Below are 26,356 nucleotides of genomic sequence, written 5' to 3' on the forward strand. Positions count from 1 at the left end.
GTATAGCCTTTGAGCCAGGTCATATCATAGAACTTAACTACTTGATTCGGTATAGCCTTTGAGCCAGGTCATATCATAGAACTTAACTACTTGATTCGGTATAGCCTTTGAGCCAGGTCATATCATAGAACTTAACTACTTGAAAATAACTGGTAGTTAATGACAGGTGTGACTTGTTACAGTCATTGTTTCTAGGTCCTAGACTATTTATCAACCCTGGTATTTCCTGTAGATTTGATGGTAGTGGCACACTGTAGTTACATAACAATGTCACATGTTGGAGTCGTTCAACATGAAAATTGACATGTGACATGTGATTACAAACTTGCGATTACAAATTATTAGTTACATACCGGAACAAGAAAATGTGTACTAACGTCAGTAATTGGGGCGGCAGCGTCGCCTAGTGGTTAGAGCGTTGGACTAGGAACCGGAAGGTTGCGAGTTCAAACCCCCGAGCTGACAAGGTACAAATCTGTTGTTCTGCCCCTGAACAGGCAGTTAACCCACTGTTCCCAGGCCGTCATTGAAAATAAGAATGTCTTCTTAACTGACTTGCCTGGTTAAATAAAGGTTAACAAAAGTTTTTTTTTTTAATTGCACATTCAGGAAGTGGATGTGAAATTATACATTCCTTTTTGCAATGATGTAATATCTGATAGTACTAAACCCTATTTACCATGCAATTACCTATTATGTTGTTACTGTGTAGTTACATAGTAACAGAGGCAACTTAATGTAAAGCGTTAGTTAGCCTATTTCCTTTGGGACAGTGATGAGGACGCGTCTGGATTTGGTTTATAGCACACAGAAAGAAATCTCACCTATCCATTCATCTCAGATCAGATCTCACAAATTAAAAGAGAGACACGATAGGAGGTCGAGTAGGAACATAAAATGCTATGTGCCTGAGCCCATAGCAGCTCAATACCATGCAGTTCAAGCATCATCCACGTAGACATATTTTCTCATCATTGATCAGTCATAAGGCAGGACAGGCAGACGGAGGACACTCTAAATTGGCCAACCACTGCCCTCTAGTGGTCAACATGAATTACTCAAACGTGGTTCCAAATGTGATTACTGTAATTAATAATCTACTGTGATCTTAAAGTACATTTTCACAAATACAATTAATATGGGTATATCAATATATGTCTAATTTATGCATAATAACAACCCTGACAAAGATTGAGTCTCACAAAAGCCTGTGAAAGGGGCCGTGAACATGGGTAGCCGCAGAATGCATTTGTGAGGAAATAATGAAAACAGACACATTTGATTGGTCTGTTGTTTCTCACTCCATGTTCTACTTCTCTATTTATTTGTGCATTGCACCTCATCACGTCATCACTATGTACATCCTGTGAGGGTAAACAGAACCCACAAAGAGAAACACAGAAACAGAAGTCAACACTTTTTTAGTAGTAATGCTTTTACAGCAGACAAGCAAACACACACAGTAGTTGTATCCAAGTCGTCCTCATGTACGTGCAGCGGTTTCAACAACACACGTCCACTATATAGAGAGGTTTAGCGTTTTAACATTGCCTTAAGATTGCAGGTAGACAAGAGATTTCAATCAGCAAGGGAGCATATAGGGCTTATCTCACAAACACACACACAACCTCAGTGTACATACATACATACATACATACATACTACACAGCCACAACTCCTGCCATTGGTATAGTCACCAGAAAAAGCATCTTAGCCTACAGCGGACAGACAAGTCTCTTTAGTTCTGCACTGCTCAGTGGTCAGTCAGTGCACACGTTAGTCCACAACCCAGGCGGTGCCATTTCACAAAGGATGGAACCCAGGAAAGGGTTGAGTATCAGTGTCAGTATACAAGCAGAGAGAAAAGAGAAAAAAAAACAAGTGAGTGGTTGTATCAGATGAAATAGATGTGCAGTGTCTCTCTTGTTCTCGTTTAGCGAAATGGTCCACACAGATAAAGAGAGAACAAGGCTTGCTGAAACATTGATTATGCAGCTTTCGGTATGTTAAGACATGGTTGTACATGTCAGGTATTGTATGAAATCCTTCCAGAGTGCTGACACACAGATGAGGGATAGATGGCTCCATGTTGGGGTCTGGATAGTATAGTCAGACAAAACGGCAGTATCGTGAGCATGTATTATGAAATGATGTGCCACCATATGCAGTAAAATAAAGTCCAAGTCTTCAATAAGTCAGTCCCAGTCAGTGCATGCAGAAAATATATGCTTCAAATAAACGGGAGGGGGGCTCTTAGCTGAAGCACATGAACATAAAATTGCTTGATGCGTTATTTGTCCTACACCAGATCCCATATTTTGAAACACCCATCTGCAAACGACATCAGTGACATGTGGCCTTGGATTAAAACGTCAGTTCACTCGCGGGTCAACGGCAAAGGCTTCCGAGAGGGACAGCAGAGGGACAGAAAAAAGACCCCCACTGTACCACACTGGAACATTCTCCAAAATAAAACACCAGTTCTTCTTTGGGAGGGATCAACATAGACATAAGCGCCACAGTATGACACAAACATCCGATAGTACAAGTGAATAAGTTAACATCATTACAAGTAAATACACGACTAATGGCGTTGATGAGCCCGATGGAAACACTAGCAGCAGCAGTTTGGTTCTTAGATAAGTACAGTAGTGTGATATGGAATTATTCTATGATATATTTTACACCCTGGTTCCTATGAGACTGTAGACACCGGACAGTGGCTGTAAAGACGCGAATGAGTACCTTTAGAGTGACTATAGGCTGCAGACGAGTCACCAGACTAACCTAATGACGTACTGCACCTTTCTAAAAACAAAAACCAGCCAGTTGTGCTTTTTTCAAACACTGAGTCTCTTTTGTTGTTATTTACCAGTAAAACATTGATAAAACATCTTCCTTGGCGATTATAGTTCATACAGTCATATCCTGGCTGTTACACAGCACCTGTGACTAACCACACTGTGACCACAGGCGTGTCGTTATCACCTGTGACTAACCACACTGTGACCACAGGCGTGTCGTTATCACCTGTGACTAACCACACTGTGACCACAGGCGTGTCGTTATCACCTGTGACTAACCACACTGTGACCACAGGCGTGTCGTTATCACCTGTGACTAACCACACTGTGACCACAGGCGTGTCGTTATCACCTGTGACTAACCACACTGTGACCACAGGCGTGTCGTTATCACCTGTGTCCGGGTGTATTAGGTGGACAGTATCGCTGTTTGGTGATGTGTCTCCACAGACAGCTGGATGATTCTGCGTTGCTTGGTTCAGGACTAGGACACGTAGGGACAGCATTGAACAGTTCTTGTTGGACAGTGCTGTCACCAGATACATAGGAGATAGGTGGGTCGGCAGATCTTTTTCTGACACGGTTACACTGTTAGTCTGGCGAGGTCTCGACGGAGTCAGTAAAGAGAAGAGAAGGCGACAGGAGTCACAGATCTGGTGGGAGCTTGATTATTGTTCACGGAGGGGTCAGGGGTGGGTGGGCACCAACCCTGTCTCGCTTTCTCTCTTTTGCTATCAGCTCAGTAGAGTGCTTTCTGTCCTTGGCTGTCAAATTCTGACCAGGCGTCATTCAGTTCCATAAAAATCATCTTGGCATATTGTTCATAGGGCTGTCCCGTGGCCTGGGAGAGGGGAAGATGGGGGAAAAAAACATCAATCAGTAGGCAGGTTGCCATTGACCCAGGTTTATACGCCAAAAGAGAAACACAGAATGTATTGCGATGTGTAATGGAAAACGGCAGCTATAGAAGAAATGTGGATCCGCTCAACAGGGGTGGATTTCTTTTGTCAACCTTTCTTTGTTGCGACAAATGGTGATGGAAATGTTGACTGAATATTTTTCAAATAAATGATGGTTTTGCCGAATCGTCTGGAAGGTACGTGATATTATCACGTAACCATAGTATAAAGCTCCACTCCACATTTAATTCGAAATGCCTACTGCTTACTAAGGCGATAGATAGAATGCAATGAAGTATATTTTGGTGAGCATTTGACAACTGTGTTTTTCCACTAATTGCATTATGGAACGAACCTACTGTCTTGTGTGCATTGGTGAGCTTTTAATGTGAAGAAATAATAAACTCAGCAAAATAAAGAAACGTCCCTTTTTCAGGACCCTGTCTTTCAAAGATAATTCGTAAATATCCAAATAACTTCACAGACCTTGTAAAGGGTTTAAACACTTTCCCATGCTTGTTCAATGAACGGCAGGTAGTCTAGTGGCAGCAGGTAGCCTAGTGGTTCGAGCCTTGGGCCAGTAACCAAAAAGTGTTGCTAGATCTAGGTAAAAATCTGTCGTTCTTAATTTGTTCTTAACTGACTGGCCTAGTTAAATAAAGGTTAAATAAATAAAATGAACCATAAACAATTAATGAACATGCACTTGCGCTTACAGATGTTAGACAATTAAGGTCACAATTATGAAAACTTAGGACACTAAAGAGGCCTTTCTACTGACTCTGAAAAACACCAAAAGAAAGATGCTCAGGGTCCCTGCCCAGCTGTGTGAACATGCCGTAGGCATGCTGCAAGGAGGCATGAGGACTGCAGATGTGGCCAGGGCAATAAATTGCAATGTCTGTACTGTGAGATGCCTAAGACAGCGCTACAGGGACAGTTGATCGTCCTCGCAGTGGCAGACCACGTGTAACAACACCTGCACTTGTGGGACAGGTACAGGATGACAACAACTGCCCGAGTTACACCAGGAACACACAATCCCTCCATCAGTGCTCAGACTGTGCGCAATAGTCTGAGAGAGGCTGGACTGAGAGCTTGTAGGTCTGTTGTAAGGCAGGTCCTCACCAGACATCACCAGCAACAACGTCGCCTATGGGCACAAACCCACCGTCGCTGGACCAGACAGAACTGGCAAAAAGTGCTCTTCACTGACGACTTGTGGTTTTGTCTCACCAGGGGTGATGGTCGGATTTGCGTTTACCGTCGAAGGAATGAGCGTTACACCGAGGCCTGTACTCTGGAGCGGGATTGAGGTGGAGGGTCCCTGTAACGCACAGCATGGTCTGGGGCGGTTTGTCACAGCATCATCGGACTGAGCTTGTTGTCATTGAAGGCAATATCAACGCTGTGCGTTGCAGGGAAGACATCCTCCTCCCTCATGTGGTACCCTTCCTGCAGTCTCATCCTGACATGACTCTCCAGCATGACAATGCCACCAGCCATACTGCTTGTTCTGTGCGTGATTTCCTGCAAGACAGGAATGTGCCAGCGAAGAGCCTGGATCTCAATCCCAATGAGCACGTCTGGGACCTGTTGGATCGGTGGGTGAGGGCTAGGGTCATTCCCCCCATAAATGTCTGGGAACTTGCAGGTGTCTTGGTGGAAAAGTGGGGTAAAATCTCACAGCAAGAACTGGCAAATCTGGTGTAGTCCATGAGGAGGAGATGCAGTGCAGTACTTAATGCAGCTAGTGGCCACACCAGATACTGACTGTTAGTTTTGATTTTGACCCCTCCTTTGTTCAGGGACACATTATTCCATTTCTGTTAGTCACATGTCTGTGGAACCTGTTCACTTTGTCTCAGTTGTTGAATCTTGTTATGTTCATACAAATATTTACACATGTTAAGTTTGCTGAAAATAAACGCAGTTGACAGTGAGGACGTTTCTTTTTTTGCTGAGTTTAGCTTTTAAGATAAAGGTTTTAAGATAAAGGTTCTTATCTGTTGCATCAGCCTCTTTAAACACAGAATAAGTCAACCTTTCTACTATGGGGAATAGTAGTTACTCGTCTTGTTCCCAACGGAAAGCGTGGAAACGTGTGAATGCGTGTGTGCTTGCTTGCGTACGCGTGTGTTACAATGTAAACCTCTCCCTTCCATCTCACCTTGTCTGGATGGACCACCAGCACGGCTTTGCGGTAAACCTTCTTGACCTGCTCTGGGGTCACCAGGTCAGCCATGCCTACAGGCTTCCAGCGGGTCTCCCCCTCCCACAGCACCGTGTGCATGGTGGACAGCAGAGCCCGGATGTTACGCTCCTTCCCCTCGATCCAGTCCAGAATCTGGGGGTAGAGAGGGGAAGACCAAGGTCAGATAAACAGGAGACCCACCGATACAACAAAGATCTTCCAAATCCTCAGCTTCTTTTTCTCTGGCTGTCTACAGAGACTCTAATAATACATGACATGTTTATGTAAATCAACTTAACAGTGATGCATGCATACATTTTACATGTGGGTGGTCCTGGGAAGCGAAACCCACGATCCTGGCGTTGTAAGCGCCATGCTCTACCAACTAAGCTACAGAGGACCAACATTTGACTCCCTTCCCCCCCTGTAGTCCTACTGTATCTTCACGGAACTCGCCAACTCTTGGTCCACGGCTAGTGATTGGCCACTGTAAGACTACCTTGAGTTTCTCGGGGTCCATCTCTTTAGCCATCTCCTCCTTCCTCATCTCTGCTATTGTCCTGGGACCTTCCTTCTTTTTGGCTCCAGCAAAACCTTGGCCAGACAGCAGGTCGTCGAAGTTAGCCGTTGCAACTTTGGGCTTGGTGCCTGGGAGGGAGAATGTAACATCTTCTCTCATCTCGCTTACAAAACAATATGCAGTCTTATGATGAATGACTACCAGCACAAATCACATGCATACATGTCAGTTTCAGGTGGAACATTTGTCCATTAATCAAGAGCAACACAAGTTATTTTGGGGGAAAAACAACAGTCTATCCATCCCAGTATGATTACAACCAGCCTCCCAGTCTCCCATTGACTCACCCATGTTGGGCTGTGGTTTCCCGGCTGCATTGGGAGCAGCCCCTCCTCCCATGACAGAGAAACTGATGTTGTAGTTGGGTCTGTTGGAGGGGGAGGTGTGCGGCATGGAGTGGCTGGGGCTGGGTTTGGGCTGGGAGGGTGGGCCACCCTGACCCTGGGGTTGGGGCTGCCACCCTGCCTGCCCTCCACCACCGCCACCACCGGGCTGCCACGAGGGGAAGCCTGTGTTAGCCTGCCAGCCCCCACCGTGCTGGGGCGAGGGAGGAGGCCGTGAAGGGGAGCCCATGGGTGGGAAGGCAGGGGTGGTGCCTGTAGGGGTGGTAGGCTTACTGGAGAAGCCAGAGCCTCCTATAGACCGAGATATAAGGAGGAATGTCCAGAGAAAGTTCAACACAGAGAATGAAGTTATCTATCTATAAAATAACTGTCATAACACAACTAGCATAACATAACGTAACATGACATGACATATTTTATAGCATCTGTTACAGTATTGGAAGCCTTCACTGACCTCCCAGACTGCCCCCCAGGTTTCCAATATCAGCAAATGGGTCCAGGGTCTTGGGTTTGACCTGGTGTGTGGGGGTGCTGTGGACTGATCCGGTAGGGCTGGTGCTGGCTGACCTACTGCCCATACCAAAACCCCCTCCTAACACAGAATTCACAACAACACAGTTGAAATACTGTACAATACAGTGGGCACTGCCGTTCTATGAATGTGATTCTCGTGAGCACCAGTAGAGGGCGCTATTAAGTAGGGAGCCTTCTGACGTGAACACATGCTTGCTTGCTTATTTTGGCACAGTATGCTGGATGATCGATAGCATGCCATAGCTCTCTGTTGTTCGTGGCAGATGATAGTTCCTATGTTCTCAGACCAGTGCCTCTGCAGATGTCGTCCGTAAATGTGGCACATCAGCAGAGCTTACCTGGAGCTGCAGACTTGTTCCAGTCCCATCCTCCCATGGCGTTGGGAGGCTGCTGAATGGTGACCACAGGGGTGGTGGGCGGGACTGGGGAGCTCCGTCCTATCAGAGCACAGAAACATCAGTGACAGACACGCCTAACAGACAATCGGAGGAAAGATATGAGTTCATGCTACCATCACAAACAGACATATAACCATACCACAAATCCTAACCACATTATTACCATTGCAGTTAGGCTACCCAACTAAGAGTGGAACCATACCAATACCAATAGCAATCACTGTAACCATACAATAGCCATTCCATTCAGAACTCCCTCAAAACCTGCAGCTTAAATTCCCATTGATCAACACACATTATGTGCATGCATATGCAGCAGTACATTACCCAACACAAACGTTTGGCTAAAGCAACAGAGTACCAGTGTAAAGAAGTGAATAGTGAGAAATGTTAGTGGATAGATGGTGCCTCTACAGATGCAGTGTAGTCATGCCATCACCCTTGCCAGTGTTCTGCATAGTGGGGGACGGAGAGCGAGCTGCATGCAGGAGGGGGGCAGGCAGCCCCCGGTTACCAAGGTTACCTGGTGGACCCCGGAAGGAACCCATCAGCTCCTGGGGCTTGGGCATCGGACCCGCCCCAAATGGGTCGAATGCTGGGTGGGCAGAGAGGAAAAGCATAAACCATACTTTACTATTCGATTCAATTCAATACATTTTATTTATCTTGGACTGGCATTTATTTCTGGATGGCATAGGAAACAGATAGTATGTTAATCTTTGTACACATCTGTGAGAAAATAAAATAAACAGACGAATAAACTTGAAATCCCTGCGTGGTCACCCACAACTCGAACACCATCATCATTAAGTTTGCCGACGGCACAGCGGTGGTAGGCCTGATCACTGACAACGATGAGACAGATTTGGCATGGGTCCTCAGATCCTCAAAAGGTTCTACAGCTGCACCATCGAGAGCATCCTGACTGGTTGCAACACCACTTAGTATGTGGTGCTCAAGTGCTCAGCATCCGACCGTAAGGTGCTGCAGAGGGTAGCGCTTACGGCCCAGTACATCACTGCGGGTGTTCTTTGGCTTGCAAGCCTACCCCTTTTTCTTCCAAACATAACGATGGACATTATCGCCAAAAATTCAAATTCATATTTTTGTTTCATCAAACTAGAGGACATTTCTCCAAAAAGTACAATCTTTGTCAAATGTGCAGTTGCAAACCGTAGTCTGGCTTTTCTTATAGCTGTTTTGGAGCAGTGGCTTCTTCCTTGCTGAGCGGCTTTTTAGATTATGTCGATATAGCACTCGTTTTACTGTGGATATAGATACTTTTGTACCTGTTTCCTCCAGCATCTTCACAAGGTCCTTTGATGTTATTCTGGGATTGATTTGCACTTTTCGCACCAAAAGTATGTTCATCTCTAGGAGACAGAACACGTCTCCTTCCTGAGCGGGATGATGGCTGCGTGGTCCCATGGTGTTTATACTTGCGTGCTATTGTTTGTACAGATGAACGTGGTACCTTCAGGCGTTTGGAAATTGCTCCCAAGGATGAACCAGACTTGTGGAGGTCTACAGTTTTTTTTCTGAGATCTTGGCTGATTTCTTTGGATTTTCCCATGATGTCAAGCAAAGAGGCACTGAGTTTGAACGTAGGCCTTGAAATACATCCACAGGTACACCTCCAATTGACTCAAATGATGTCAATTAGCCTATCAGAAGCTTCTAAAGCCATGACATCCTTTTTCTGGAATTTTCCAAGATGTTTTAAGGCACAGTCAACTTAGTGTATGTAAACTTCTGACCCACTGGAATTGTGATACAGTGAATTATAAGTGAAATAATCTGTCTGTAAACAATTGTTGGAAAAATAACTTGTGTCATGCACAAAGTAGATGTCCTAACCGACTTGCCAAAACTATAGTTTGTTATTAACAAGAAAATGGTGAAGTGGTTGAAAAACAAGTTTTAATGACTCCAACCTAAGTGTATGTAAACTTCCGGCTTCAACTGTATGTTATAATATCCATTGACTAAGTACCTGGGGAGGGGCAAGGGGAGGTGGAGGGAGGGGCTATTTTCTGGGGGGTGGACTGGGCCGAGGCGGGCCCACTCCCAGGCGGGGGCTGGGGGGAGGCTCCAAACAGATCCCCCAGGAGGTCCGTGGTGGTGTTGGTGGTGGGGGGCTGGGGTTTGGGGCAGGGGGTTCACAGCAGCCCCATCCAGGCCCAGGAGGTCCATTTCTTCTGGGGGAGGAGGAGCAGTGGCGAGGGCCTGAGGTTGCTCTGGTCTCTTGGGGCCCCTGGGGCCAGCCTGAGCCCCTCCGTGTCGCTCTCCGCTAGCGTTGCTCTGCTGGCTGGACAGGGACAGCATCTCATCATCAGACGGCTCACTGTCCTCCCCGTGAGGGCGACTGTCTGAACCACTGTGGGACCGGCTTGGCTCTGCACAGGTCAGAGGGCAGAGAGAGGGGAGGGGGAGAGATATAAGAGGTAGGTCACATCGGGAAAACGTGGTCTTCCTTTAATAACACATTGGTTTGCTTCCCACAAAGTATTCTACAGGAGAACAGGAAATGTAACTTTGCTATAGGTATGCATATTGCTCGCCACCACAGCAGAGTGACAAAGCTTATCTAACTTCACCCAGGGGAGCTGATCTCCTATAACTACAATAGCTAGCATCTCTACAATAGTATCTCTTTCCTCTCTGGAAAGGGTTCTACATTCAACTCAAAAGGGTTCTACCTGGAACCAAAACATTTTTTTAAAGGGTTCTCCTATGGGGACAGCTGGAGAAGAACCCTTTTAGGTTCTAGATAACACCTTTTTTAATGAGAGTGTTTTGTGGTCTCCTCTACTCTAGACCTTACCCTCCAAGTCCAGTCCCTCCATCTCATCTTGGAAGGAGAGAATGAAACCAATGTTAGGTTGAGAAAGAGCGTCAACAGTAGCTCTCAGTTAGCGGTGGCCATATGAGTGTCTGCCTATGTTTAGCTATCTGTGTCAGCGTGCATAGTTTCCATTTGCGTGTGTGTGTCTTGGAGCGCACAGTATCTACAGGCCTCTGTGTGTACATACCTCTGTGTCAGCGCCTGTATCAATGCCGTGCTCGTCTGTGTCAGGTTGTATGTGTATGCTGTATGTTTGCATGCGTGCGTGTCAGGGTTTCCTTTAGACAACGTGATCAGGAAGATTCAAATTCACCACCCATTTGAGAAATTTCCCAGATCCATATGCATTGGGTGTATAACTCATTAGTGTCTACCCACGGTGCTCAGACTGGGTGTATAACTCATTAGTGTCTACCCACGGTGCTCAGACTGGGTGTATAACCCATTAGTGTCTACCCACGGTGCTCAGACTGGGTGTATAACCCATTAGTGTCTACCCACGGTGCTCAGACTGGGTGTATAACTCATTAGTGTCTACCCACGGTGCTCAGACTGGGTGTATAACTCATTAGTGTCTACCCACGGTGCTCAGACTGGGAGTATAACCCATTAGTGTCTACCCACGGTGCTCAGACTGGGTGTATAACCCATTAGTGTCTACCCACGGTGCTCAGACTGGGTGTATAACCCATTAGTGTCTACCCACGGTGCTCAGACTGGGTGTATAACCCATTAGTGTCTACCCACGGTGCTCAGACTGGGTGTATAACCCATTAGTGTCTACCCACGGTGCTCAGACTGGGTGTATAACCCATTAGTGTCTACCCACGGTGCTCAGACTGGGTGTATAACCCATTAGTGTCTACCCACGGTGCTCAGACTGGGTGTATAACTCATTAGTGTCTACCCACGGTGCTCAGACTGGGTGTATAACTCATTAGTGTCTACCCACGGTGCTCAGACTGGTAGAAATCACATTTAGTTTGTGGTAATTCATCTTAACAAAACTCGCAACTCCTGTAATGAAGCAACCAATAAAACATTTTCCAAAATATAATTTGCGGGAAAACACCATTCTAAACAGTGCACCTGGGAAAACACCATTCTAAACAGTGCACCTGGGAAAACACCATTCTAAACAGTGCACCTGGGAAAACACCATTCTAAACAGTGCACCTGGGAAAACACCATTCTAAACAGTGCACCTGGGAAAACACCATTCTAAACAGTGCACCTGGGAAAACACCATTCTAAACAGTACACCTGGGAAAACACCATTCTAAACAGTGCACCTGGGAAAACACCATTCTAAACAGTGCACCTGGGAAAACACCATTCTAAACAGTGCACCTGGGAAAACACCATTCTAAACAGTGCACCTGGGAAAACACCATTCTAAACAGTGCACCTGGGAAAACACCATTCTATACTGTGCACCTGGGAAAACACCATTCTAAACAGTGCACCTGGGAAAACACCATTCTAAACAGTGCACCTGGGAAAACACCATTCTAAACAGTGCACCTGGGAAAACACCATTCTAAACAGTGCACCTGGGAAAACACCATTCTAAACAGTGCACCTGGGAAAACACCATTCTAAACAGTGCACCTGGGAAAACACCATTCTAAACAGTGCACCTGGGAAAACACCACCATTCTAAACAGTGCACCTGGGAAAACACCATTCTAAACAGTGCACCTGGGAAAACACCATTCTAAACAGTGCACCTGGGAAAACACCATTCTAAACAGTGCACCTGGGAAAACACCATTCTAAACAGTGCACCTGGGAAAACACCATTCTAAACAGTGCACCTGGGAAAACACCATTCTAAACAGTGCACCTGGGAAAACACCATTCTAAACAGTGCACCTGGGAAAACACCATTCTAAACAGTGCACCTGGGAAAACACCATTCTAAACAGTGCACCTGGGAAAACACCATTCTAAACAGTGCACCTGGGAAAACACCATTCTAAACAGTGCACCTGGGAAAACACCATTCTAAACAGTGCACCTGGGAAAACACCATTCTAAACAGTGCACCTGGGAAAACACCATTCTAAACAGTGCACCTGGGAAAACACCATTCTAAACAGTGCACCTGGGAAAACACCATTCTAAACAGTGCACCTGGGAAAACACCATTCTAAACAGTGCACCTGGGAAAACACCATTCTAAACAGTGCACCTGGGAAAACACCATTCTATACTGTGCACCTGGGAAAACACCATTCTAAACAGTGCACCTGGGAAAACACCATTCTAAACAGTGCACCTGGGAAAACACCATTCTAAACAGTGCACCTGGGAAAACACCATTCTAAACAGTGCACCTGGGAAAACACCATTCTAAACAGTGCACCTGGGAAAACACCATTCTAAACAGTGCACCTGGGAAAACACCATTCTAAACAGTGCACCTGGGAAAACACCATTCTAAACAGTGCACCTGGGAAAACACCATTCTAAACAGTGCACCTGGGAAAACACCATTCTAAACAGTGCACCTGGGAAAACACCATTCTAAACAGTGCACCTGGGAAAACACCATTCTAAACAGTGCACCTGGGAAAACACCATTCTAAACAGTGCACCTGGGAAAACACCATTCTAAACAGTGCACCTGGGAAAACACCATTCTAAACAGTGCACCTGGGAAAACACCATTCTAAACAGTGCACCTGGGAAAACACCATTCTAAACAGTGCACCTGGGAAAACACCATTCTAAACAGTGCACCTGGGAAAACACCATTCTAAACAGTGCACCTGGGAAAACACCATTCTAAACAGTGCACCTGGGAAAACACCATTCTAAACAGTGCACCTGGGAAAACACCATTCTAAACTGTGCACCTTATGGCGGTTCCACACTGTACGTGACAGAGATGAAAATCTCTGTTAGAAACTTGGAAAGAGGGGGAACCTAAAGATGCAACAACTAGGATGGTTTGCTAATATGACTAGGATTGTGCCTTTGGCTCCTGGACAACGAAAGAAAGTTGATTATGAAAATCAATACAACAGGAGAGAAATGGCATAGTGGTTCCAATAGGGAAGTAAAGGGACAATACTTCAGAAAGCAGAGATTTAACCACAGAGGAATTGAGGATCATCAGCTTCTGGTAAAAGAAAACTGCTGTGGGTTGTTTCAGACCACAACCTCATAGGCCTATGCCCATTTGAGAAACCATCTCTGCAGCGCGCTTGGCAATATGCCTAGCTAGTTATTGAGTTGTGGCTGTCAGCGGTACGCATCTTAAATATGTGAAGTTAATGTGTCTTGAGTATAATTTAACATTTTGAACAAGAAGGGGAAGATACAGTGCATTTGGAAAGTAATCAGACCCCTTCACTTTTTTCACATTTTGCTACGTTACAGCCTCAATTCTAAAATGTATTAGAAAATTGTTTTCCCTCATCAATCTACACACAATACCCCATAATTACAATGCGGAATTTTTTTTTATAGACATTTTTGCACTTTTATAAAAAAGTAACATTAGAAATACCTTATTTACCTACGTTTTCAGACCCTTTGCTATGAGACTCGAAATTGAGCTTGATTGGACATGATTTGGAAAGGCGCACACCTGTCTATATAAAGTCCCACAGTTGACAGTGCATGTCAGAGCAAAAACCAAGCAATGAGGTTGAAGGAATTATGGGTAGATCTCCGAGCAAGGATTGTGTCAAGGCACAAATCTGGGTAAGGGTACAAAAAAAAAGAACACAGTGGCATCCCATCATTTTTAAATGGAAGTATGGAACCACCAAGACTGTTCCTAGAGCTGGACGCCCGCCCAAAATGAGCAATCAGGGGAGAAGGGCCTTGGTCAGGGAGGTGACCAAGAACCCGATGGTCACTCTGACAGAGTTAATCTGTGGAAATGGGAGAACCTTCCAGAAGGACAACCATCTCTGCAGCACTCCACCAATCAGGCCATTATAGTAAAGTGGCCAGACGGAAGACACTCCGCAGTAAAAGGCACATCGCAGCCTGCTTGGAGTTTGCCAAAAGGCACCAAAAGGACTCTCAGACCATGAGAAACAAGATTCCCTGGTCTGATGAAACCAAGATGGAAGTTTTTGGCCTGAATGCCAAGCGTCACGTCTGGAGGAAACCTGGTACCATCTCTACGGTGAAGCATGGTGATCTCAGCATCATGCTGTGGGGATGTTTTTCAGTGATAGGGACTGGGAGACTAGTCAAGGTTGAGAGAAAGATGAACGAAACAAAGTACAGAAAGATCCTTGATGAAAACCTTCTCCAGAACGCTCGGGACCTCAGACTGGGGCGAAGGTTCACCTTCCAACAGGACAACGACACACAGCCAAGACAATGCAGGAGTGGCTTCGGGATAAGTCTCTGAATGTCCTCTGGCCCAGCCAGAGCCCGGACTTGAACCCGAACTAACATCTCTGGAGGATTTACATTTTTTTGATCGGCCAAAAGCCGGCAATTGCAGGCTAATGAAAACCCTGGTGTGTGTATCTGTCTGAACATCTTTGCCTGTGTGTGTGTGTGTGTGTGTGTGTTTCCATCTGGACTCACACAGTGTATCTGTGACTGCCACTATATGTGTGCGTGCAACTGTCCTATACACCTCTGCCTGTGTGTCTGCGTGTTGTCCTCTACCCTACCTGCGATGGCGAGGGCGTCCTGGTGCTCTTGGTGACATGAGAACAGTACGTTGGGGATCAGGTCTTTATTAGGGAACTGTTCCCAGGGAGGGGTCAGGTCCTTCTGCTTGTCTGTACCCTCCACCTCAATGTCCACCAACACATGGAACAGTTGTGGGTACTTCTCTGGAGAGTCACACGCATCCAGCTCCGGCCTAGACAGGTGTGTGTGTGTGTGTGTGTGTGTGTGTGTGTGTGTGTGTGTGTGTGTGTCAAGATAGAGAGTTAGTTAGTTCTTCGTTCACTATTTCAAGCAAGAGCCATGTCCATATCATGACATATGCTGACATTTGAAACCAATATCAAGTATTTCACATATTAATATGCACATGTACAGACGACAGAGGAGAGAGTCGCTCACTTTGTAAACTTTAACACGCTTGTCCCTGGAGCGATGAAGCCTGTGTGGAACTGGATCTGGAGTATCTGAGTGTTGGACACCTGCAAATACCAACCAGCAAATAACATAGTTAGAGTCAGGAAGTGGAATTCGTCCTGTGGAGACTTCTTAATTGAGTCTGAACGCATTAGTGCTTATGTTCGTTCAGGGCACACAATCTGTCCGATTAGATGGTAATCCGTCCTTGTGTGTCAACGTGTCAGCGTGTGGCAGTATCTTCCGGAGCGTAATCTCGGTCTGTAAAGGCCAATGTAATCAGGATATGGTCTCATAAAATCAGAGCTCACAGAAACTCCCATAGTATAGCATATCATCATCTGTGAGTGTCAGTCTGTTCATATATAAATATACAGTGCCTTAGGAAAGCATTCAAAACCCCTTGACTTTTTCCAAATGTTGTTACGTTACAGCCTTATTCTGAAATTGAGTCAATTGTTCCCCCCTCCCCTTTAATCTGTACACAATACCCCATAATGACAAAAACAGATTTTTAGAAATGTTTGCAAATGTATTATAAATAAAATCCTGAAATATCACATTTACATAAATATTCAGACCCTGTATTTTGTTTTAAGCACCTTTGGCAGCGATTACAGCCTTGAGTCTTCTCAGGGATGACACTAGCTTGGCACACCTGTATTTGGGGAGTTTCTCCCATTCTTCTCTGCAGATCCTCAAGCTCTGTCAGGCTCCTTCAGGTTGGATGGGGAGCGTCGCTGCACAGCTATTTTTAGGTCTCTCCAGAGATGTTAGATCGGGTTCAAGTCCAGGCTCTGGCTGGACCACTCAAGGACATTCAGAGACTTGACCCGAAGCCACTCCTGCATTGTCTTGGCCGTGTGCTTAGAAATGTTTTGTTACCCTTCCCCAGATCTGTGCCTTGGCACAGTCCTGTCTGAGAACTCTATGGACAATTCCTTCAACCTTATGGCTCTGGCATGCACTGTCAACTGTGGGACCTTATATAGACAGCTGTGTGCCTTTTCAAATGATGTCCAATCAATTGAATTTACCACAGGTGGACTCCAATAAAGTTGTAGAAATATCTCAAGGATGATCAATGGAAACAGGATGCATCTGAGCTCAATTTAGTCTCATAGCAAAGAGTCTGAATAATTATGTTAATGAGGTATTTATGTTTTATTTGTATATTTGTCATAATTTGCTATTGTGTGTATAGAGGATTTTTATTTATTTCATCCATTTTAGATAAGGCTGTAACGTAACAAAATGTGGAAAAAGTCAAGGGGTCTGAATACTTTCCAAAGGCAGTGCATATGTGTACACAGTTGAAATAGGAAGTTTACATACACTTAGGTTGGAGTCATTAAAACTTGCTTTTCAACCACTCCACAAATTTCTTGTTAACAAACTATAGTTTTGGCAAGTCGGTTAAGACATCTACTTTGTGCATGACACAAGTAATTTTTCCAACAATTGTTTACAGACAAATTTACAGACAGACGAAAGCCTCCCTCTTTTTCCTCCAAATATAACGAAGGTCGTTACGGCCAAACAGTTTCATCAGCCAAGAGGAAATTTCTCCAATAAGTACAATCTTTGTCCCCATGTGCAGTTGCAAACCGTAGTCTAGCTTTTTTATGGCAATTTTGGAGCAGTGGCTTCTTCCTTGCTGAGCGGCCTTTCAGGTTATGCAATCTGTTGTTGGAAAAATTACTTGTGTCATGCACAAAGGAGATGTCCTAACCGACTTGCCAAAACTATAGTTTGTTAACAAGAAATGTGTGGATAGATTGAAAAACGAGTTTTAATGACTCTAACCTAAGTGTTTGTAAACTTCCGACTTCAACTGTATATATATTTAAAACATACAATCTACCTGCATTGAAGCCGCACAACATTACATTACATTCAGTCATCCAGCAGACACTCCCATCCAGAGCGACCCACAGGAGCAACCAGGGTCAAGCACCCCGCCCAAGGGCACAAGGACAGATCCCCCACCCAGTCGAATTGAGGAACCGAACCAGTGACCTCTTGTCCACCAGCCCAAGCCCCCACCGCCAGGCCACCAACCATCCAAGATCACCCCACAGTCCCCCCCAAAAAACCTCCCCTCCCCTCCACTCCCCAACCCCCCCCACCCTCCCCCGAAGCCACCATCCCCATTCAACCCAACCAAAACCACCATCCCCATTCAACCAAAACCACCACCCACCCATTCAACCCAACCAAAACCACCATCCCCAACCCCCTCACCCTCCCCCGAAGCCACCATCCCCATTCAACCCAACCAAAACCACCATCCCCATTCAACCAAAACCACCACCCACCCCATTCAACCCAACCAAAACCACCATCCCCAACCCCTCAAAGCCCCATCCCCAACCCAACCGAAACCACCATCCCCATTCAACCCAACCAAAACCACTATCCCCATTCAACCCAACCAAAGCCACCATCCCCATTCAACCCACCCAAAGCCAAAACCACCATCCCCATTCAACCCAACCAAAACCACCATCCCCATTCAACCCAACCAAAACCACCATCCCCATTCAACCCAACCAAAGCCACCATCCCCATTCAACCCAACCAAAGCCACCATCCCCATTCAACCCAACCAAAGCCCCCCCATTCAACCAAACCAAAGCCACCATCCCCATTCAACCCAACCAAAACCACCATCCCCATTCAACCCAACCAAAGACACCATCCCCATTCAACCCAACCAAAACCACCATCCCCATTCAACCCCACCATCCCCAAACCAAAAACCACCATCCCCATTCAACCCAACCAAACCACCATCCCCATTCAACCCAACCAAACCACCATCCCCATTCAACCCAACCGAAACCATCATCCCCATTCAACCCAACCAAAGCCACCATCCCCATTCAACCCAACCAAAACCACCATCCCCATTCAACCCAACCAAAGCCACCATCCCCATTCAACCAAAACCACCACCCACCCAATGCGGGTAATAACCAACAAGAAAAGTGAGAAAAGCAAAGGAAAACAACTATGCAAAAACAAAAGCCATCAAGGATAACAAAAACCGGAACAGTAAGGCCAACTGTATGCATTTCTGTGTGTATGTGGCACTATTTACATGTGTGTATATGTGTGTGTGTCCTTGTGTGTGCACATCTGTGCTTTTGAATGCGAGTGTGTGTGTGTGTATGCAGGTGTACAAGCGCTTGTGTGGCATCAGCCTCAGGCAAACAGTGTGTCAGTGTTGTTAGCGTGCTAGGCCTTATACTGTACCTTGGCCTGCAGTCGTCCTCCTATGGTGTTTCTCATATGATAGACAGAGATGACCACATCACCCTGGACATTCACACCTAGAGGGAAGACCACCTTCCCATCCTGGACCCTGTGCTCTCTGAGAAAAAGGGGGGAGTGAGAGAGAGACAGACAGAGAAAAAGAGAGAAGTAGTCAGAGATGGTGTGTGTGTGTCTCCGACTCAGTGCACTAGATAATCCAGTCATGAGGATCCAGGATTAACAAAAATCAGGTGACAACCCAGGTCTCTGTGTGTCCGTCTGTCTTTATCTGTGTCTGCATCTGTGCCTACCGCATCCTCTCATAGTCCTGTGCCGTAGAGAAGATCTTAGTCTCCCCTATGAGGACCTCACAGAAAGGTCTGCAGCCGATGCGTTGTTTGTTGAAGCAGGGTACTGGACTCATGGTGACCGCCTTGACCACCAGGGGCTTTGAGTGGGGCAGGGAGGGCTTCTCTGATACCATACTGCACACATAGCCTATGTACCTGGAGAAGTGTGAGAGAAAGAGTATGCAAGGTCACACACATGAACCTCCCCTAAGCACTGAGTACGGCCTATAAACAAACATTGTCTATGTACATTAATACAGGGGATAAGATAATTTTTGTGCTCGAAAATCATAAAGCTATCCATCTTAAAGTTTTATACTTGAAATCGCTCCTATGTGCGGATGTTCTTGCATTAAAAGCATTCCCAGCGTCAAAACACAACGTCAAATCCCCAACAAAGATGATGCTTGGTTTCCACTGTCCTTATACACCAGCCTCTCTCTTTTTGCACTGAAGGATGAAGGAGTCTTTGTTATTGAGAAGCAGCTGTGTGGTCAAGCGGCATGCTGTGTGGGTGTTAGGTCACCAAGGAGGGGTGTGTGTGTCGCGGCGACTCAGCCAATCGGAAAATAAATAGGCTCGTAAAGGATTTAGGAGAGCAATGGAGGGGGAGGAGGAAGGAGGTTTTTATGTTCATCCATCTAAACATGACCAAACTCAAAGTCGGGGAGGAGAAGACTGTTTACAGTGTCTCATTTTATTTTACTTCACTAATCGTGTGTTTTCACACACAGGCACACACTGTGTGTTCACACACACACACACACACACACACACACACACACACACACACACACACACACACACACACACACACACACACACACACACACACACACACACACACACACACACACACACACACACACACACACTCTGTTGCCATACCTCCGGTGCGAGGGCCAGAGGCCTGAGCCGGGTCTCTTGGCGCTGAGTAGCTGCATGGCGGGCACTGGGTTGCTGAAGAGGTGGCAAAAGCAGAACATGGCACAGACCAGCACACCCGAGGGAGCACGCCCATCCTGAAGAGGGTGAGTGAGAGAGCAATAGATGAAAAAGAGTTGCAGCAAGCTTACAGTGGATCACTTCACACAACTCAATGCATGATTCCTAGAAACTAGGAGGGCCGTTCCATGTTTCCTGTGCATGGCCAATATCTGTAGACTGGTCCCTGATCTGTTTTTGCTATCACTCTTGACTCAATGAGTGACAAGGAGTTGGGACGACGGTATCTGTGTTTTCAGCCCCACGTCTACTTATTCCTCCACTAGCACTAAAAAGGGACTCCACACACAGAGTTCATCACGCATCTGCTGCCACTGTGAGTGTTAGTAAACAGACGGTATGTAAATATATTTCCTGTCTCTTTTTGTTTAATGAATATATCCAGAGTTATAAATACATCCAGCATGCTTGCTTCAACGCAACATTCAAGTTTTAGGAAGAGATTTTGAAGAACTCTCATAAATCCTCAAAGTGACTGCTCGACACCGATAAACCTGCCAAGCACAATAAAATCACATACAGCACGGTGGAAAGCCTTCCATTCCAGAGTCATAGTGTACTGCAGTACTTAAGTCAAATATGTACAGCGCACCTCTAAATATGTATACTTTCTCCACCCATAATTATTTTGCTGCAGCAAACGGACAATCAGGTTGTTGTCATTGCATTCTGCTGCAGTCCACAATAGTTCTATTCTCTCTTGAATACAGAGCTCATCTGTCTTTGCTAAAGGTCTGCGGTGCCAGTGAAAGAACTCAGTGGGAACTGAAGCTGAAACATAAACAGCAGCCTGAGCACTCCAAGCTGTGTTTCCCTTGGACCTCAGGCAGTCCCGATAACCCAGGACAAACCCAGGACAAACCCAGGACGGGAGGGAGGAAACAATAGAAGGAGGAGGATGAGGAGACGGAAGGAAGAGATGGAGAGAGAGAGAGAGAGAGAGAGGAATGGTGTGTAAACAAGAAAGAAGTGAGGACGGAGTGTGAATGAGATTCACTTTTGTATATTGTCTACTTCACTTGCTTTGGCAATGTTAACATATGTTTCCCGATGCCAATAAGGCGCCTTGAATTGTATTAAATTGAATTGTGATTCTCAGAACAGAGGCGACAAGAAGAAGGGAAGGAGGAGGGTGTAGGAGATGGAGGTAGGGAGGTGGAGAGAAAGGAATGGCGGTTAAGCAAGGGAAGAGGAACAGAGGACCAAGTGAAGGAGATGAAAGTGAATCTGAATAACAACTCTGGGTCTTACCGAGCAGGTGATGACACACACATTCTTGGGGTTCTGTTTGAGCCAGTTGTGCATGTTCTTACACACCGCAAACAGATTGTGCAGGCTGGGAGCCTGGCGGGGCGGCCAGTTACACTCCGAGACCTGGAGGGGGGTCAGAGAGAAAGGGGGAGAGAGAGAGGGGGGAGAGAAGGGGTTGTCGAGAAAGAGTGAAGAGTGGGGAGAGAAGGGGACGGAGAGAGAGAGCGAGAGACAGAGACAGAGAGAGAGAAATAGAGATTATCTGTGACACCCTTGCGGTGGCAGCAACATGTGCACAAATCACGAGTTACCACGATGAGTCACGTAATTACAATGACATCACCAGAGAGAGAGAAAGGAGAAAGAGAGCCATTTTGAATTCACACTTTCCCCCAACACACTAATATCTGCATGAGCAGAGGAAACTGCAGACTGCACAGCCATTTCAGCTGCATTGTACCAGTGAATGAGCAGAGTCTGAGCTCAGGAGGATAGTCGTGACTTTAGACTTGAAAGTTACAATCCTTCACTAAAACAACAAACGCTCCCCACCTCTGTTTTGGTAACAAACAAAAAAACTGAAGTGGAGAAATGTAATCCCTCTTGAATTCATAGACCGAGGTATGAATGCAAGGACTAACCATCAATGACACAGTATCAAATATATGGAATTAAACTATGTTTTGAGGCTATACAATGTTTGTTCCCATTTACATGGTTCACAAACATTGGAGTCAAACAAGCTAATGCTATGGGTTCTGATGGGCTACGACAATTGAACTAATAAGCCCATTAGGCATTTTATAAATTATACTCTTCAAGAATCAATGGGTATCTATCATTAATTTATGTAGCAGCTAAGGATTTCACGAGGCCTATTTCAGTGATTTCACAGGAGACCTATTTCACAAGATTTCACAGGAGACCTATTTCAATGATTTCACATGAAGCCTATTTCAATGGTTTAACATGAGGCCTATTTCAATGATTTCACATGACATGCCTAAATAATAACCACTACGCTAATAAATAAACACGTTTTTCTGTTGATTATTTAATTACCCACAGCATGTTATTTCAAGTTATCCTTTTGGAGTGAAACATCACATTGTTAAAATAGATTAGTTGGGCAACTGAAGGCTTATGTTAACTTCGATTGGGTTCGATGAAAATGATAGACCTTTCAAATGTTGTACACAACGTTGTATGCAACATTATCAGCGAGTGACTTGATGTACTGTGCCAAAGCGATTTAGAGTTGTCAAACAGGAGTAATGGTAATATTGTCAAAATTCAGTTGTCAAAAATTCCTTTTAACAACCACAAAAAGGTTATGCATGCCAACATGTTAGCCAATAATTAAGAGTAGGCAAAGTGATCGTGTCAGGAGGAAATGATATCAAATGTTTTAACATCGCAGCAGTTGATGTACAGCCACATTCACCGTGGTTGTCTGAAGCCTGCTATAGAGTTCACAGCTGGCGATGCCTCATTGCGATTGGTTTATTCCCCATCATTTGCAACAATGTCAATGAGTGTCATCACATTCTTTCCTTTGCAGTACCTTAAACTGTCAAGATTACCATCTCAGAAAAACTCAGTTTGTCTGGGGAGTGTTTTAAAGGCCCCCTGATGTTAAAAACTTGATTTTTCTATGTTTTATATATATTTCCACACTATGAGGTTAGAATAATACTGTGAAAATGCTGATCAACGCCCTTTTAGTGTAAGAGTTGTTTGAAAAGACCACCTGAAATATCATCCTTTGTTGGGATGGAGTTTTGGCCTTCCGTGGTGATATCATGCGATAAATTAGTTAATAGACCAATAAGAAAGAGAGTTCCAAACCTCTCTGCCAATAACAGCTAGTTTTCAGTTTTACCCCTCCCCTCCCAGACAGTAAGAGCTACATTATTGTTTTGGGAAATTGCTCTTTGCTAAGAAGCTATTTTTGTTTCTTTTTTTAACCATTTTAATTGAAAACAATCACAGTAAGTTACTTAATTGTTACCCAGAGATGATTTGATATTGAGATAAAAACAGCTCTGTTTGACCTTTGACATTATCTTAAAACCTACTTTGAGCTAGGAGTTTTATTTTGTCTTGTATGTGTGTGTGTGTGTGTGAGTGTGTGAGTGTGTGCCTGCCTGCCTGCCTGCATAATGAGAGAGGGGTGATGATGGTTGAAGACTGGTGCCTCGTTGACCCATAACTGGATGGAGCGATCGAATCCAAGCATAACATCACTGAAAAGTAAAGAAGCTGAAGTGGGGACCAGGGCCCATATCCACAAAGCATCTCAGAAAAAGTGCTAGGAATCTAGACAAACTCTGAGCCAGAAGTAAAATCAACTCATAAAAGTTTATCTCAGCTGGAAATCACAACAGTTTGAGGCAACTCAAAGGAAAGATAGTAAAAAAAACTCACATTTACATTGTTGCAAATGATGGGGAATAACCAATCGCGATGACGCATCGCCAGACAACATAAACGGTTGTAATGAGAAAACGTTTGAAATCATTGAATTTTGATGATATTATTGTTATATCAACACACTCATCCCTCCCGTTCAACAACTAAATCGCTTTGGCACAGTAGGCATCAAGTCGCTTGCCGATAATGTTGCATATATTTTTTTAAAGGTCTATCATTTTCACCGAACACAATCAAAGTTAAAATTGATTTTTAACAACGTGATATTGCGCTCCAAAGGAATAACTTGAAATAATATGATAATGAAATAATCGAAAGAAAAATATGTGACTATTTGTTAGCGTAGTGGTTAGTATTTAGGCATGTAATGTGAATTCGGCCTAGAGAAATCATTGTCAAAAGCGCAAGAGCTACTGTGGCATGTAGGTCGAGATTACTTACGGGTTGATTATATAGAAATAGATATATAGATATATATAGAAATATAGATTACTTACGGGTTGATTATATAGAAATAGATATATAGATATATATAGAAATATAGATTACTTACATAGAAATAGATATATAGATATATATAGAAATATAGATTACTTACAGGTTGATTATATAGAAATATATATATAGATTACTTACAGGTTGATTATATAGAAATAGATATATAGATATATATAGAAATATAGATTACTTACGGGTTGATTATATAGAAATAGATATATAGATATATATAGAAATATAGATTACTTACGGGTTGATTATATAGAAATAGATATATAGATATATATAGAAATATAGATTACTTACAGGTTGATTATATAGAAATATCAACAATAATTGTTTGTCTATGCTGCATGAATCACTGACCTGCTACCTTTTTCGATTATCAAGACATCTGCTGGTAACTCCTAGTTAGGACAGCTCATGGAGTCTCCTAAATATATGTAGACTAGGTAGGACTCTTATGACTAAAGAGGCTTCATGCAGAGCTTTCATTTTGACCCATAAGGCGTGAAATGTCTCTATTCTTTTTAAATGTAACTCATCAAGTCAGTTAAGAACAAATTCATTATTTTCAATGACGGCCGAGGAACAGTGGGTTAAACTGTCTTGTTCAGGGGAAGAACGACAGATTTTTTTACCTTGTTAGCTCAGGGAATTGATCTTCCAGCCTTTTGATTACTAGTCCAACGCTCTAACCACTCATTCTAAGCACTATTCTCAACTCCGAGACGCTTTGTGGACACGACTCCTGATCTCGGAGTCATTGGAGTCCTATTTAGACGACTTCATTTTCTGCCTCACTGTGAGACAGACTTTCCAGGTTCAGTCTTACTTCCTGATCTAGTTCTATGCATTGTCTCCTTCTACATTTTCCAGTGAGGATTCTACGTCAATAATATTATGTAACATGTTTGACGTGAAACAATGCTGAGTGCCTATGGGTAATGTATTATAAAACATTGCTTGCACCAGATAGAAAAAAAAGATGTATGTCTGAACTGAGGCAGTCTCCCATGTGTATCGCTGTGTGTTGATCTTGGTAGGCCTGGGTAGACTTTTCTCACTCTCTCTCTCAAACTTGTTACATAATATTATTGACATAGCATAGGAAACTGTGAAAGAGGATAGGACAATATATATATATATACACATACAGTTGAAGTCGGAAGTTTACATACAGCTAAGCCAAATACATTTAAACTCAGTTTTTCACAATTCCTGACATTTAATCCTATTAAAATGTCTTAGGTCAGTTAGGATCACCACTTTTTTTTAAGAATGTGAAATAATCAGAATAATAGTAGAGAGAACTATAGTAGAGAGAACTATTATAGTAGAGAGAACTATTTATTTCAGCTTTTATGTATTTCATCACATTCCCAGTGGGTCAGAAGCTTACATACACCCAATTAGTATTTGGTAGCATACGGGGTAGCCTTCCACAAGATTCCCACAATACGTTGGGTGAATTTTGGCCCATTCCTCCTGACAGAGCTGGTGTAACTGAGTCAGGTTTGTAGGCCTCCTTGCTCGCACACGCTTTCTCAGTTCTGCCCACAAATTGTCTATAGGATCTAGGTCAGGGCTTTGTGATGGCCACTCCAATACCTTGATTTGGTTGTCCATAAGCCATTTTGCCACAACTTTGGGAGAATGCTTGGGGTCATTGTTCATTTGGAAGACCCATTTACGACCAAGCTTTAACTTCCTGACTGATGTCTTGAGATGTTGCTTCAATATATCCACATAATGTTCTTTCCTCGTGATGCCATCTATTTAGTGTAGTGCACCAGACCCTCCTGCAGCAAAGCACCCACACAACATGATGCTGCCACCCCCGTGCTTCAAGGTTGGGATGGTGTTCTTCGGCTTGCAAGCCTCCCCCTTTTCCCTCCC

General features: G+C 44.4%; 1 protein-coding gene across 1 annotated transcript in view; it reads right to left on the reverse strand.

Annotated features, from left to right (window-relative positions):
* Positions 1-1,307: 1,307 nt before the first annotated feature.
* The window catches only part of LOC118358854 (putative tyrosine-protein phosphatase auxilin), a 63,142-nt gene continuing 38,093 nt past the window's right edge, over positions 1,308-26,356 (reverse strand). The window contains exons 5-19 of the mRNA XM_052481153.1: positions 21,527-21,649; positions 20,159-20,292; positions 19,232-19,426; positions 18,921-19,038; positions 15,648-15,727; positions 15,248-15,441; positions 9,747-10,149; positions 8,277-8,348; positions 8,193-8,245; positions 7,694-7,792; positions 7,276-7,413; positions 6,765-7,112; positions 6,397-6,545; positions 5,874-6,050; positions 1,308-3,645 (exon numbers count right to left, since the gene is read on the reverse strand). Coding sequence (XP_052337113.1) covers positions 3,544-3,645; positions 5,874-6,050; positions 6,397-6,545; positions 6,765-7,112; positions 7,276-7,413; positions 7,694-7,792; positions 8,193-8,245; positions 8,277-8,348; positions 9,747-10,149; positions 15,248-15,441; positions 15,648-15,727; positions 18,921-19,038; positions 19,232-19,426; positions 20,159-20,292; positions 21,527-21,649 — 2,385 coding nt within the window. The 3' untranslated portion in view covers positions 1,308-3,543. The remainder of the gene's footprint in view (positions 3,646-5,873; positions 6,051-6,396; positions 6,546-6,764; positions 7,113-7,275; positions 7,414-7,693; positions 7,793-8,192; positions 8,246-8,276; positions 8,349-9,746; positions 10,150-15,247; positions 15,442-15,647; positions 15,728-18,920; positions 19,039-19,231; positions 19,427-20,158; positions 20,293-21,526; positions 21,650-26,356) is intronic.

This window comes from Oncorhynchus keta, chromosome 26 (genome assembly GCF_023373465.1).
Source record: "Oncorhynchus keta strain PuntledgeMale-10-30-2019 chromosome 26, Oket_V2, whole genome shotgun sequence".
In the NCBI taxonomy this organism is placed as follows: domain Eukaryota; kingdom Metazoa; phylum Chordata; class Actinopteri; order Salmoniformes; family Salmonidae; genus Oncorhynchus; species Oncorhynchus keta.